The sequence below is a fragment of the Typopeltis vanoorti genome, chromosome 14 (assembly GCF_054136105.1).
Source record: "Typopeltis vanoorti isolate ZY-2024b chromosome 14, IOZ_Tvanoo_1.0, whole genome shotgun sequence".
NCBI classification, from domain to species: domain Eukaryota; kingdom Metazoa; phylum Arthropoda; class Arachnida; order Uropygi; family Thelyphonidae; genus Typopeltis; species Typopeltis vanoorti.
Genome location: NC_143562.1, coordinates 36,800,234 through 36,816,706, shown reverse-complemented (window position 1 = coordinate 36,816,706; position 16,473 = coordinate 36,800,234). Strand labels below are relative to the sequence as shown.

Genomic DNA, 16,473 nt, shown 5'->3' with positions numbered 1-16,473 from the left:
TTATCCACCCATTCCTGAATTCTCTTTTTGACCAACTTTTCTAGAACTTTTACCACCACTCCTACGATACTGATTTGTCTATTTACTGCCACAGACTTCTTTATGCAAAGAAATTATTTTGCCCTTCTTCCATTCTCTTGGGACTTTGCCAGAGCTGAGACTTAAATTAAACAGCCTAGTCAAAGGCATTGCCAGTTCCCTTGCACATTCTCATAAAACACAGATATCCCATCCAGTCCTACAGCTCTATATGCATTCAGATTCTGCAGTATACTAAATACCTCCAATTCATCAACCTCTGCCATAACAATATCTTCACTTCGATTATATACCCTTGCAAAATGGTCATCCAGTAACTCAACAGTTTCATCTTCCTCTATTACCTTGCTACCATCTGCACTCATTAGTTATCCTTCCATAGTCATCCTTCCTTCTACTTGCCACATAATGAAAAAATTCTGGGATTTCCTTTCGCCTGCTTAGCTAACTTTTTCTTATAATCTGATCTTGCTTTCCTTACCATGCTGGTCACCTTTCTTCTTATATACCCTCCACAACATCCTATTTTTCAGCTCTTGCTTAATGATATTACTCATCCATCTAACTGCTACCCAATTTACTCTCCTGACCTTGGGTGTACAATGTGATATTGCTAACTCCCAATATCCCTTGACTATCCCCCATTACAGAACTTACATCCACTTCCTGGAATTGAGTTCCACAAATACAGTACACAAACTTGCACTTCTGCACTCCATGATGCAATATCTTGCACTTATTGAAATAACTGCGTTCATCTGTCTACACTACAAGGCTGTTTAAATCTTGACATCACTCTTTACTCTCCTCAAATTTACATCATCAAGAAAGAGCTGAGTATTAAACATCACTTATTAGTCAGCATGAAATATTATTAAAAAATTATTGAACAGTATTGGCTTAAGAGCAGAATTCTGTGGTATGTCATTAGTTAACTTTCCTTTTAGGGACACTTCCCCTTTACATGTATGTTTTTTTTTAATGCGATTCCCATTCACGAAACGTTGTAAACCCTTAGTAATACTATGAGTAGCATGAGGAATTTTTATATATATATTTTTTTTATTATTTATTTATTTTTTGCATTTTTACATAATCTGGAAACTCTGACATAGTGACCAAACATGAAGTTTTTCAAGCATTCAATAAGCAGGGTGGTTTAACACCATTGTCATCGTCATCAAATTCCTGCCATGTACTCTCAAGAGTTGTACAGGATATAATAGTACTACATGAAACATTTACATTACTACTAACTTCTTATCTACAATTTTCACTCAGATCAGTCTGTTACCATCAAGACTCCAACATTATCAGATCTTATATTTCTATCTTCTAAGGCATTTTTACCGTATCAATCCACCTGTATCTTGGTCTTCCTCTGGATCCTTTTCCTACCAACCTGGCAGAGAACATTTGTTTTACTAATCTTTCCTTGCCCATTCTGTTTAAGTGACAGAATACCACTTAAACAGGATGGGCAAGGAAAAACACTGAGATTAGCTCTGCTAATGCATTCCTGGATGCTGACAATGTCAAGTTTGTTCCTAATATCCTCGGTTTTAATATGATACTGCCATTGATGCCATCTGTTCATGCCCCTAATCTTTCTCAAGACTCTCGTATCTGCAGCTTCTTTGATGTTACGGGTATAAACGTCTTCTTCTAAGTACAGATTATTACTTTTATCCCATTCAATGTTGTGATTGGTATTAGAAAAAATGGAGAGCTAAACCAGAATTGTCTTCTCTGTTGTTGTTGACGTCCCCGATGTCTGATGTTGTTGTTGAAGTCACAACATTGAATGGGATAAAAAGTACTATGTCGTACTTAGAAGAAGACTTTCATACCTGTAACATCAAAGAAGCTGCAGTAGTGATCCGTTCCAGAGGCAGCCTTAACAGAAACCAAGGAATGGTCCTTGGTGACATCTGGAAAACACTCATAAGATCACTCAACATATCGAAGTTCAACTTTGCAGCCAATTACAGAACACACCTGTATAACAATGACTGCTAACATACACACTCCATGCGTTTGATGTAACATTACATTTGAATTTTGAAAATATTTAGCATTCAGTTATGTTTTAATCTGATACTTTAGCTCAGGGATCGCCAACATTTTCAGACTCGCGGGCCACATTCAACTTTTATTTTTAATAATCGGACTGCAAGCATTTAATTAAGCGAAAATAGTAAGTGAAAAAAATATTTAAGTTCTAAAAAAAATCAGCAAACGCCTTTTTATTCCCGTATACAGGAGTAGGCGAGGCCATTTAGCCCTATCTAACTTTTTTGGAGACTGAGTGGGCAGTTCAATCTCCACTGGTACCCAATCAGAGACAGATGGCCCAAAGCTATCACTAATTAAGCGGTACGCAGTGAAGAGAGACGGCTCAAATGTGCCGCCATCTCGTGGTCCCTAACCCTAACACAATATATTTAATGTCTGAAATAATGTGGGTTCTACAGTCGATTTTCTTAAGTTTACAGGACGAAAACCCGAGTTTCCGGGAGGAAAAACCTGCTTGCCCATGCCAGAGATCGACTAACTCGGGAACCGGTCGAAAAAAGGCTTAGAAAAATTTCCTCTAGTCGCCGACTAGACTCGAAACGAAGTCGTCCTTCTGGCGGCCAAGCGCGGTGATGTGCAAACGCCACATCCACTGAGCTACACAGGCTGGTTATCAATTTTTATTATGAAAAATTATTATCACGTAAAAACAACGTAATATGTATTATACATCACAATATGTGTGTCTCCTTGCTTTTTTGGCAAGCATCGATAAAATTTTTGGATATTTTCTAACGAAAATGCATTCTTTAATGTGCGACAAAATCTCGGCTGTCGTCGGATGAAGTCGCCTTTGTTATCCCCACTCATGACTCACAAGGTTGACTCGCACCAAGTTGCACAGCAGTATCAAGAAGTATAGGTATAAAATTATTTTTAATTTATTATTCATATTATAAAATGTATTATTTAAATAATTCAACATATGAGACACATGCCATGTAAGTATGGTCAACCTTTTATGGACCGCCAAAAATGCATGTTTGGGCCGCATTCGGGCCACCAGTTGCCAACCCCTGTTTTAGCTTGTTTCTGTTTTTGCTGCTTTTTGTGTGCTCAAACGAAGCCAACAGTAAATTTGGTGAAAATAGTAGGCTGTATATCTCTGTACATATCTCCGACCAATTAAATCCAATTTTATATGTTTGCTTGCATTGATGTTTCTTTATACGAATGCCAGGAATACTATGAATAAAGGAAATAAACTGATAGCTTTGTTAGTGTCAGCCTGTTCTGAGATTATTGGAACAGTGAAACATCATTGACTGAAGATGATATCATGATAGGAATAGAAGGGTAGAGCATAACATATTTTGGCACAATAGGAAGGGTAAAGAAGGTGGTGTGTCGAATTGTGACTGGAAACTTTGGAAGAAAATGGTACTAATAATTTTGAAAGTGTATGGTGTGAGGTGGAAGTTGGCAGGACAAGATATTTAGTGGGATGCTGCTATAAGCCAGGGAACACAGAGAGAGATGAGCAGGGAAATGTTTAGGTAGATGAGTTTGGTGAGTGCAGAGCTAGTGATCGTTATGGGAGATTTTAACTATAGCAATTAAAAGTGGGCAGAAGAATCAGCAATTTTTAAGGAATAAATATCTCAAGCAATGTGTAGTAGAGGGAATATGGAGATTGAGAGTTTTCAATTTATTCCTTGCATCAGAGGAGCTGATTATAACTGAGATTTCATCCTTTCCCTGGTTGAAGAGAATGACCTTGTACTCTTGACTTGGAGTCTGAATACACATGCAGAAGTTTTAAGGAAAAAGGAGTTCATGCTGAATTATAAGGCAGGTGAATATAATGATCTTAGAAGTCAGCTTGGGACAGTTCCATGGAAAGAAGAATTGCAATGGAGAGATATCAGCAGTATGTGGAGGCAAGTGAAGAAATATTTATCAATGACAATTGGCAAATAACATTCTTCAAGTGGAAAAGATAAAACAATTTGGTGTAAAGTGTATGACTAAATGAAATCAAACAGGAACTGCAGATGAAAAAGAGGTTGTGGAAAAGTATAAAGAGAGATATATAGAGAGGAGTTGAGGAATATAAGACTCATGCCAGGAAAGTGATTAGTAAGTAAGGAAGACAAAAATGGAATATGATGAGAGATTAACTCTACTGTCCAAGAACAGTTCCATGGAATTCTTTCATTATGTGGTCAGTATGAGGAGAAATGATTATGCACAAATAACCCTATTAGATGGAAAAGGGGGTAAAATGACCAGTCTATCAAGAGTACAGTGCAGATGATATAATGGAGCTGTTTAATGATCATTTTATTGGAGCATTTCAGGAAAAGCAGGCTTTATTCCTGGAAGAATGAGATGGGATTGAAGGCTTAGAAGTGTATGAGGAGAATGTTTTTCAAATACTAATTTCTCTGAAAGTCAATATGACAGTGGATGGAATATTTCAGTTGTTTTGAGAGAATGTACTAAGGAACTGACAGTTCCTTAGTACTGGCTATTGACCTGACTATTCATTGAAAATCTAGCTATTGGGAAATTGTGCAATGAGTGGAGGAAGAGTAATATAGTGCCATTGCACAAGGGTGGTGGTAGAATGTAAGCATCCAACTATAGACCAGCTTGTATTTCTTTCATAATTGTTAAGATTTTGGAGAAATAGTAAGAGATCATTCAAAATTGAGCAGATGAGGATAATATCATTTGTGAAAGTCTGCATGGATTTATTAAGGGGAATTCTTGTTTCGGTAATTTGCTTGTCTTTTACAATAAAGTACACGGTTGAAAAGAAGGAAAGTCATGAACTACCTTTTTTTTTAATTTTGCAAAAGCATTTAATTATTATTATTATTCAGGCCTCCATGCAGTCAAAAGAGTCATCGTGGGAGGTCCTTCCTAAGAAACACAAAATCTATCAAGACTCATCGAGGGGAGGTCCCCCCCCTCTAAGAAACACAAAGTCTATCATACCACTCCTTGAACTCATTGACCGTTCTCGCTCTCACCACTCCATCATGCATTCCATGGTTCAACCACCCTTCATGCAAAGAAACCACTCCTCACCCTCTTGCTCACAGTTTCCTTTCGTAACTTCCAGGGATGGCCTCTTGTCATTACTCCTTCCCACTGTTCAACCAAGCGAAAGAACTCCCCAGTGTCAACCCTGTAACCACCTCTCAACAGTTTTAAAAGTCTCGATCATATCACATCTCCTTCTTCTATCCACCAAACTCTGCAGTCCACATTCCCTCAGCCGATCCTCATAACTATCATTGTAGTCCTGAAACCATCTTTGTTATCTGCCTTTGTACCTTTCCGCAGTTAATTTATTCCCTTCAAAATCCTGGGGACCAAATCTAAGAACAATAGTCCAAGTGTGGTCTGATCAGGGTCTTATACAATGGAATGATAACTGTTTTATCTCTGCAGGTCAGTGTCCTTCTCATTATTGCAGCAATCCTCTGTGTTACCTTCACCACCTTTGAAATATGTCCCCTAAATTTCAGGTTTCTATCAATCATCAACCCCAGATCTCTTGTCTCTCCTACTTCCTCCAGTATAACAGCTCCCATAGAGTATGCAGCATCCCATCGATGTTTCCCAAACCACAAGACCTTACATTTTGCTGCATTAAACTGAAACCCCATTCATTCGCCCATCTATCTAGTTTATTCAAATCCTCTTGCAGGGCTGCCGCATCTGCACTATTACTAATAATCCTTCCCAGCTTCGCATCATCCGCAAACAACTGAATATCTCCTTGCAATCCACTGACAACGTCATTGATATAAAGGTTAAACAATATAGGTCCTAGTACTGAGCCCTGTGGGACCCCACTTGTAACCTTCTGTCTCCTTGAAACTGCTCCACCATACACAACTCTCTGATACCTATCAGACAGCCAATCCTGAATCCAGTTGACCAATCTGACATCCGGACCCATGTGCTGCAACTTAAATAGCTTATCATGTGGCACCCTGTCAATTGCCTTTGCTAAGTCTAAGAAAATGGCAGTATATGCCTTTCCTCATCTAATGCTCTTGTAACTTTATCATAAAGGGCTAGCATATTGCTAAAACAAGAGCGCCCCTTCACAAATCCATGTTGACTCTCACAGATAACATTACCCTCATCTGGCTAATGCTGTATACGGTCCTTCACTACTTTCTCCAAGATCTTACTAACTACTGATGACACACAAACTGGCCTATAATTAGACACTTCCAGTCTACTACTGCCCTTATGCAATAGCACTATCTTACCTTCCTGCCATTCCATGGACACCTTTCCCACAGCCAGACTTTCATTGAAAAGCCAAGTCAAAGGCACTGTTAGTTCCCTAGCACATTCTCTCCAAACTCATGGTGAAATACCATCCAGTCCCACAGCTTTACTGACATCCAGAGTACTCAGTATTTGAAACACACTCTCCTCCTCTACCTGTAAACTTCGAACCTGTACTATCCCTCTAGTATTAAAACTGACTCCTCCAGGATGAAATACTCCAATAAAGTGTTCATTGAACAATTCTACTATTTCCTCTGTATCAGTCACTCTATTCCCATTTTTATCCCACAATATCATTCTTCCACAGTCATTTCTCCTCCTACTGGCCACATATCTAAAAAATTCCCTAGGATTTTCTTTGGATCTTAGGGCTAATCTCCTCTCATATTCCAGTTTTGTCTTCCTTACTATACTAGTCACTCTTTTGGCCTGTGTCTTATACTCTTCATGCATCTTCTCCTCACCTGTCTCCTTATATCTCTTCCACAACCTCTTTTTTGCAAGCAATTCCTGTTTAATATTGTTTGTCATCCACTTTACTCCAAATTGTGTCCTCTTGTTTACTCGTGATATACAACTTAACGTGATATACATTGCTGCTAACAAATATTCTTTCATAATTTCCCACGCACTAATGATATCCCAGCCTTTCAATTCCTCCTTCCATGAAACTTCCCCAAGTTGACGTCTTAGACTATTATAATCACCTGCCTTATAATTCCACATACATTCCCGTCTCTTTGATACTCCTGTATGTCTATTCATTTTCCAAGTCAAAACCATATGGTCACTCTCTCGAACTGGTGGGAGAGATGTCATCTCAGTTATTATCAACTCTCCTGATGCTATAACCAAATCCAAAACTGTTGAACCTCTTATTCCATCTATTACATGTTGCCTAAGACATTTGTCCCTCAAATGAATCCAGAATATAAGAATTCTAGAAATTCCATTCCCTTATTGCTACATGCATCTTCCTCTCCCCAGTTTATACTACTGTAGTTAAAATCTCCCATAACAACCATTCTTCTTGCACTTGCCAAACTCAACTGTCTAAACATTTCCTGGTCCCCACCTTCTGTACTCCTGGGTCTGTAGAAACACCCCACTAAATATCCATTCTTGCCCACCTCTACCTCACACCATATGCTTTCAAAATCATTAGTGTCACTGCCTTCCAAAGTCTCCACTCTTAGAGGACATAGGTCATCACTTATCATAAGCAGTACTCCACCACCACGCTTTCCCTTCCTATCCTGCCGAAAAATGCTGTACCCAGCAACTTCTTTTCCTGTTATTATATCCTCTTCTGTCAACCACGTCTCAGTGATCCCAATAATTTTTGGCCAGGCTGATGCTATCTGCACCACCAATTTATCTCCCTTATTCCGGATACTCCTGGCATTAGTATATAGCATATAAATGCCATTGTTTCTATACCCAGCATTATCCACTCTAGCCTCCACTGGGCTCAGTGTTACCTGATGTCATCCCCCTTCTTCCAAGTACCCATTCCCACAAGAGGCCACCCCTGCTACCATCCTCCCTGGGACACACTGACTTTTTCAGAACAGCAATCTCTCCTGATGCCTACGTCCTTCTCATTCAAATATAAGCAGTCTCTTGCATACAGTTCCACTCTGTACTCAAATGTACTCCAAGCATCTACATATTCCAGTCCTCTCTGGTCACACATTCTAGCTATTATGTCATTCAACATTACTGCTCTTCTGCTCAGTTCGTCATTATCATACCTAGGCAACACACACACACTATCTTTTCTCTCTGTGTCTTCTTTCGTACCATCTCAAGCAAGAATCTCATATCTCTCGCTGCCCTATTTACACCACCACTCAAGTCATTTTTTCCACCATCACAATCATCTCATCCACCCTTTCACCTCTCTTAACTGCCAAAGCCACCCTTTCTTCATTCTTCCTGGCAAACACTCCTCACGTATCCTATCTTGAACACCATGGATCATTGAGTCCCCATACATTATACCTCTTACCATTCCTTCTCTCTCTCTCCTATTGTTTCCATTTTCTCCTCTTCTTTCATTCCCTCTCTCCTACTGTTTCCATTTTCTCCTCTTCTAGCACTCCCATACCTCTCTCTCATTCCGACCACATGATAAGTTGGTATTTAAATTGCAAGATATTGGTTAAATATCAGACTAGTGAATGGGATTGGAAACTGGCTGTCTGATAATTATCAGAGTTGTGGGGGTGGGGGGGGGGGATATCGAGGAAGAGGAAGGTCACAAGTAGCGTTCCACGGGGATCAATATTCAGACCTTTGCTTTTTAACCTTTATGTCAAGATATTGTCACTAGGTTGCAAGATGGGCAAATGAAGCACCAGTTATCAGTAATTTAATGCAATTATTTATTTTTTTTTTTATTTTGTTGTTGTTGTTGTATGTGGCTCCTACCTGTGAAAGCTTTATTTTTGAACCTATGGTACATTCTTACTGTGGGTAGGTTAAGGATTTTTTTATACATACTTTTTATTGTATATATACTGTATATGTCGGCATATTAGATGACTTTCAAATACTACAGAAAACTCCTCGAAATTATGGGTTGTCTTATATGGCGAGTATAAAAAAGGAAAGCTTAATTTCTTAGATGAACATTTAGGTAGTTACAATACATCGTTATATAAGAAAATAGGCAGTGTTTATAAACAAATTTGATAAATTTTTGTTACATAAATTTATTTAAAATATTACAATAGATGTAAGTCTTAAAAAACAAATAATAATTATTAACCTCAATTTTCACATTAATTTTCTTCATCATCTGTTGAAAATAATTCTTCAGATTGAATGTTTAATTGATCGTCATATTGATCCCAGTTCGAATCCAGTGAATTGATTTCGTTTTCATCGTCATCAGTGTCCCACAACAGATCATCATCCATACCATCCATAAGATTAGAGATTCCACTTTTTAAATGATTAATTACTGTCTCTACTTTATTCCATGCTTTGATCACAAAATTGCACAACATATCAAGTGATGCAGCATGCATAGATCCACCATTTGTAAATGATTTTTCACCAGTCAACATCCAATTATTCCACTCTTCTCGCATGTAATCTTTAAATGGTTTGTTCAAGCAGATGTTTAGTGGTTGCAATATAGAAGCTAAACCACCTAGTATAACAGCAAATTTTGTGTTATTTCTTTCTAGAAGACTTTAGTATTTTCAATTAAATGACTATGAAACATATCCCATACTAATAAACTGCATTTCTTCATTATACCACCTGGTCGCGTTGTAACGAATGAGGTCTAATGCGTTATTTTGTAGCGAAAGCTGTTTTTTTTTTGTATGCCATTTGGTTGCCATGCTATTGTAATATCTTTATTCTAATTAGCAGTGCGCTTTTGCTTTCGTAACCTCTCTTACTTATTCTATTGCATACTATGTTTATCCACCTTTCGCATTCACCTAGTCATATGCCTATGAACACTGGAAAATTTATTTGTTGAGACTGCGTTACCAGTATTCCTAAATCGGCATAAGACTCAGTAATACGTCCAGTAGATCTCTCTCTCTCTCTCTCTTACTAGCATAAAATCCTTCAACAAAGTTTACGTAAACAGTCGTGATTCTGAAGTACTTAAACTATGCTCTTAATGCCTTAGTTGTTTCCCGCTCATAAGTCTGAGTTTATTTAGGAACAGTACATTGTAAATTAAATGATCAGGCAGCACTCTATTGACATATAAATAAAACATATTTATTTACATTAATATTAAAGTACATTAATTAAACGATAGGGAGACTTCTCTCTCTCTCTCTCTACCTATCCTTTGAACTTTCAGCATAAAGAAACAAAACGTTCCCTTTTCAATACTAAAAAAAAACTGTACAATATAATTACTCAATTACTTCTCTGCTCATTAAATCAAATTACTAAAACTCTAATTTACTCACAAAGAGGTTAGCTAACTATGCCAAGTTATTTCCCAATTCTTATGGTAATTATTAATATGCCAAATGACTCTTATGGACACTTCTTATTTCTATTAACTTAATTCTTATCAGTCCATCTATAACATATCTCATAGATTATAAAGAGAATGTACAATAAAAGATGAACAAACTTACAGAGGCTCTTTCATCTTGGATCTTAGATCTTGGATCTTGGATCTCGTTGGGAAATTGGCAGACTTTTTTACTGCAATCTGCGATGCTCGAATAGCTCAGGCAAAAGGTTTCAGCATACGGGCAAATTTCTCCAGCGCTTGAAGTTCACTCTGTGGCTGTTGGCTTCAGTTGACCTCCCACGCCAAAAAGACATCCGACCGACACTTGGCTTGAGTGTTTACATTGGCTGTTCTCTCGTCATTCCCAATTTTCTCCTCTGGCATGGGGTCACCGTAACTTCTGGTCCTCTGGATCCTACTGCCGCTTGCCTCTGACTGCTGACGACGAAAACTCACACTGCCACTCTAATTCTGATTTCCGACCATGATATTCAGCTCAGTCCCTTTTTATTTCATGTTCTCCCGGGACCTTGCACAAAGTTTTGTAACCCCTGAAGAATTCGGCACGTCTCCTTGATCTTCTGTGAAGACCGACCTGTTCTTTCTTCTCCTCCGTGCACTCCTTTTTTTTTTCCTTGTTGGCCAACGGAAACTTCTCTGAACTCTGCCAATCTCTTAGACACTGACTTTGAAGGTGTTTATGTGCAGAGCTCGTAAGCAACTTTCTCATACGCTTAAAACGCGAACAACTTTCTATGCCCTCACATAGAACTATTATGCAAGGTTCCGGTGGCAAAGCATTGCCTTTGTTTTTGACATTAGAGAAATTTTTGTTGAAGCAGTAAGTACAGTTAATTCCTATGGGGTTATTTACAATAATATCTAGCATAAAATATACAGAGACAAACAAGGTTATTTTTGTAACATTCTCATGGGACTTGACCTCTGTAAAAATTGATGTAAAGCGCTTTGGCATTTCCAAACTACATCGAGTTTTACAGCATGTTCCACACATTATTTATCCATAATTTCACACCATTTTCGTCCATCCATCCTTTTTCATGAAAATGTACAAAAACATTTTATCTTAGGTTTAGTTTTATGTTTGAAGATGATCATTGTCTTTAACTTTTAAACTTGGTTTTAACTTGGTTCCATCAGCCAAACATGACAACACAACCATAAACCTTGTTTTTTCATGACCTGTACTTCAAACAGTGGAGTCTAAAAGTAGTAAGAGTCCACTGTTTTATTGCTTATCATATCAAAGCTCTCATAGGAGTTTCATCCATATTTCCAGTATTTGACAATAGAAATTTATCTTCTTCTCTCAACCAAATAATAAATTTATGGAAACTGGTAAGTTTGTGGTCAAGATCTGCTGGTAGTTTTTGAACAATTTTTGTTTTTTGTCGTATTACCAGATTTTGTCTGTTCATAAAATGATTACACCATCCTGAAGTAGCTTGAAATTCTATACTTTCATCCAGATTCAATCTTGACCATTTTAGTGCATATGCTCTAATCATATTTCTTATAAGAAGATAACCATTCTGCCTTTGTTCGAATACCCATTCTGCAACGTGATTTTCCAGTTGTGGCCATTGGGTGATCCCTGTTCTCATCGCACATTTTTTCTTTGCCAATTTTTATAAAATATTTTCTTTTTTCCTCCATTCTTTTACCATCTTCTCAGTTATGTCAAACTTTCATGTTGCAGCACAGTTATCAGTTTGCTTTGCCATTTCAATTACCCTTCTAGTGGTAAGACTTATACGTTGGTTAGACATAACTGGTAATTAATTTACGGAATTAACAACGCATATAAAGTAAATTAATTAAAGATAACTTTAATGAATCCCTTCTATATTTCGACAATGTCACATTGTCATCTTCAGGAACATAAAGATATGGTATGTGCACTAAAGGAACTAACAAAGCAAATGAGGAAGAAATTAAGACACTAATTTTGTTCCTAAAGTCCTAATGGTGCCCTCTTGTGGGCTAATTTGGTAGTCTTGGCCGTTGGGCTGAAGTTCTCATAATGAAAGTCTCCCAAATTTGGGGCAGTTTCATGCACCCAAATTTGTTGAGGTTAGGAACGTTTTTTAGAGCTGCTGAAGATTCTTTGAATAATCTTTCGTATTTAAACTTGCTGCGATGGATTATTTTTGTCTTCTTCCAACGAATTTTATGGTGGGTATCTAAGGCATGGTCTGCCAGCCCAGAGCGGCTGTACTGGTGAAACCGGATGTAGTCTTGGTGTTCTGAAATCCTGATATTTGTTGTTCGGCCTGTTTGGCCAAAGTAGGACAATTTGCAGCTGCAAGGGACCTGGTATACACCAGGTAGGTCTAGGGGAAGTGGTTGGTCTTTGGTCTGGTGTATACCAGGTCCCTTGCAGCTGCAAATTGTCCTACTTTGGCCAAACAGGCCAAACAACAAATATCAGGATTTCAGAACACCAAGACTACATCCGGTTTCACCAGTACAGCCGCTCTGGGCTGGCAGACCATGCCTTAGATACCCACCATAAAATTCGTTGGAAGAAGACAAAAATAATCCATCGCAGCAAGTTTAAATACGAAAGATTATTCAAAGAATCTTCAGCAGCTCTAAAAAACGTTCCTAACCTCAACAAATTTGGGTGCATGAAACTGCCCCAAATTTGGGAGACTTTCATTATGAGAACTTCAGCCCAACGGCCAAGACTACCAAATTAGCCCACAAGAGGGCGCCATTAGGACTTTAGGAACAAAATTAGTGTCTTAATTTCTTCCTCATTTGCTTTGTTAGTTCCTTTAGTGCACATATCATATCTTTATGTTCCTGAAGATGACAATGTGACATTGTCGAAATATAGAAGTGATTCATTAAAGTTATCTTTAATTAATTTACTTTATATGCGTTGTTAATTCCGTAAATTAATTACCAGTTATCAATTACCCTTATTTTAAATCGAGCTACATACTTTCTTCGTTTCGTTGCTCGTTCCATGATTTTAAATTATAACGATTTTAATTAGGGTAATTCATGTAAATACTAAATCTATGCTATGCAAAAAAAATAACGGATATGCATAGATATAAAAATAATGGATATAACAACAATACCTAACGTTGCATTAATACAAGAAAGAAGAAATTGGGGGGGTTCATCTTATACTCTTATAACTGACATAAGCTTAAAACCTAAAAATAGCCTAAAATTTTGGCCTTGTCTTATACGCTGGTCGTTCTATATGCTGACATATACGTGGTATATATATATATATATATATATTTTTTTTTTTTACCTGGTCTGGAAAGGTTTGGAAGGTTTTGCCTGCTCTAGAGACCAAATATGGAACTTTTTTCAAGCTATTTCAGATCTCCAGTCAGTGAGGCATAGAAATTCATCTCCCACCTAAATACAATCACAAACATCCATGCCCGCTGCAGGATTCGAATCTGCAGCCTGTTGGTTGGAAAGCAGATACGCTAACCACTCAGCCAACTAGGCTGGCCAAATTAAATGTAAGGTGGATCTCTACTAGAGGATGTATAGCTCCACCAATAGTACATATACTAGAAGTATAATGAGGCTAGGGATTTTGGGGTGATTGTTGATAAATATTTGAAGTTTAAGTACATATTTGAATGTGGTGAAGCAACCATGTTGCTTCACCATGCAATTAATGCTCTTCAAATTAGGATTTGAAGAGGATTACAGTAATTAACCGTAAAGATGGTGCAGAAGCAGATAACCAAAATGATATCTGGACTCAATGTTAGGAGGAAAAACTGAGGGCATGCAAACTACACAATTTAGTACATAGATAGAAGACAACGCAATTGGGGCATTTAAACTGTAGAGAGGTATTTACAGGATTGATATGGGGAAGATTTTCATATAGTAGAATGGGGGGGGGGGGGGATCAAGGAAAAGTGGCTATTTCTGGAAGTTATGAAAGGAGATGATCAGTGGGGGGGGTGATTTTTTGGAATTCATCCTGATTGATGGTGAATGTGCAGACAAATGGATCTGTGGAGTGGCATGATAGACTCTGTATGATATAACATTAGCTTACCACAAGGAGTCTTATGACTCCATGGAGGTCTGGAATAATGATAATAATAATAATTGAGCAGACACACTGTCTATGTAAACAACTTCATAAACATAGGATGGGAAAAAAATTTTAATTAAGGTATAAAACTCTTTATTATACCAAATGATTTTTTTCTGGAAAAATTAATTTATTTTTAAATTCTTTATATCTCATAGTCTGTGTTTATTTTTAGATTCAAATACTGACTTCATTAGATCCAGAGAGACAAGCAAAGATCATCAAGCCCAGAAAGACTACCTAGAAACTTTAAAGCAGCTGTATTATATTTAAACAGTACAAAACTTATAACATGCTATTATAAAAAAAAAATATTTTGAGCATGATTCTTTTCTGATGTTAAAGAGAAAAAAAACTTATTTTTGTATAAATGCACAAATTATTTAATTGTATGTATAAATTACATATTTATTTTAATCAAAATATACATGACAGTTGTTTATTTATCAGTAATTTAATTTATTTTTAATACAAATCTTTAGTCATGTAATAAAATGTTGAAGGTATTGTTAAAATACAAGCTTTTGATTTACTCAATTTTTTATTTGAATGTGTGCGTGTATACACACACATTAAATATATATATTCGTATACAAATCATAAGCAGCAATAAAATAATACAAAACATCTTATGGGTATTCATTTATAGTTTTTTTAATCAATTTTTATTTGCACATATATGTGTATGACATACACACATACATATATATTTGTATTTCATTTTCATGTGTGTGTGTGTGTGTGTGTGTGTGTGTGTGTGTGTAAATCAAGAAGTACAGTAAAACAATACAAAACATCATTTTATAGATATTCTTTAATGGATTTTCTCTCTAGTCATATTTAATATGATTTTTCCATGTGCTGAATCTAGTTTCATCTTACTTTTAAGAACTTAATAACACCACTGAATATACAAATATTTCATCTCCATTCCACTGCATACTGAACTTTCTGTGGAATTCTGTTGAATATTGCAAAATTTTGGTTTTGGTTTCTTTCATGAAATTAATTTTCATTATTCTCATCAGAGTTTTTTCTGTAACAATTAACTTAGGAATGCACATAAAATGTACATTGCATGTGTTAATATTATATTATTAAAAATAATATTGCAATGGCTCTTTTTTATTTTTGTCATTCCTCCCATGAAATGGTAGAAACCAGCATGGTACTTTGATAGAGCTAAGTTGTAGATATTTCAGGAACGTTGCTCTTGAAATTAAACTATTAACTTTTTTTGACAAGTCTATTCCAGTAAGTGTGGTGCTCTTGCACTGAATGGTTAATGTCACCATTGCCTAAAATACTCACAAACATCTATGCTATAATGGGATTTGAACCCATGACGTGTAGGAGCAGAAATTCCCATCTGGGCTAGTAAAGTAAATATGCAATGTAGTATTTTTTTTCATGTAAATTCAAAACCATCAAATTTCAAAATTTTAACTTGAATTAGTAGCTCGTTCATCAGGCAAGCACTCTCCTAAATCAAATCATTAATCTGTTATCAAACCTTCCTCATCAAGATACAACTTTTTACTGCAATCTCTCAAAAGCCTTTGCATAATCTTGATACACTAGTGTATATGCATTCATTGGCCAGTACAGTTGTCATCCTTGAAATATGCAAGTATATTAAACCATGTTTCTCCTCTGCCAACTTGTGGAAACCTGCTATTTTCAACATAATACTAAGTCCTACTCTCCACAGTACAGTCAATCACTGCAGTTATTGAGGTCTCATCAGTGGGAGTCACATCCAGAAATATACTTTGGTGAAATCGCTGAAGTTATATGTTTTTTGTATACAATATGTAAAATAATGTATCAGCATATAATTTTGCAAGTTACACAGTCCACTTGAAATACTTGACAGATTGTGATAAATATCCTAAATATTATTATTATTATTATTATTTGCACCCTCCATGGAGTCAGTAGACTCATGGGAGGTTCACTCAACTGACAACATATCATATAGAATCTTAAA

At 36.7% G+C, this 16,473-nt stretch overlaps 1 protein-coding gene across 2 annotated transcripts in view; it reads left to right on the top strand.

Moving 5' to 3' along the window:
- The window catches only part of LOC150099370 (uncharacterized), a 462,639-nt gene extending 447,628 nt beyond the window's left edge, over window positions 1–15,011 (top strand). For both annotated transcript variants that reach the window (XM_090403434.1, XM_090403433.1), the window contains exon 33: window positions 14,659–15,011. In XM_090403434.1, coding sequence (XP_090259560.1) covers window positions 14,659–14,756 — 98 coding nt within the window. In that variant the 3' untranslated portion in view covers window positions 14,757–15,011. The remainder of the gene's footprint in view (window positions 1–14,658) is intronic.
- The last annotated feature ends 1,462 nt before the right edge of the window (window positions 15,012–16,473 follow it).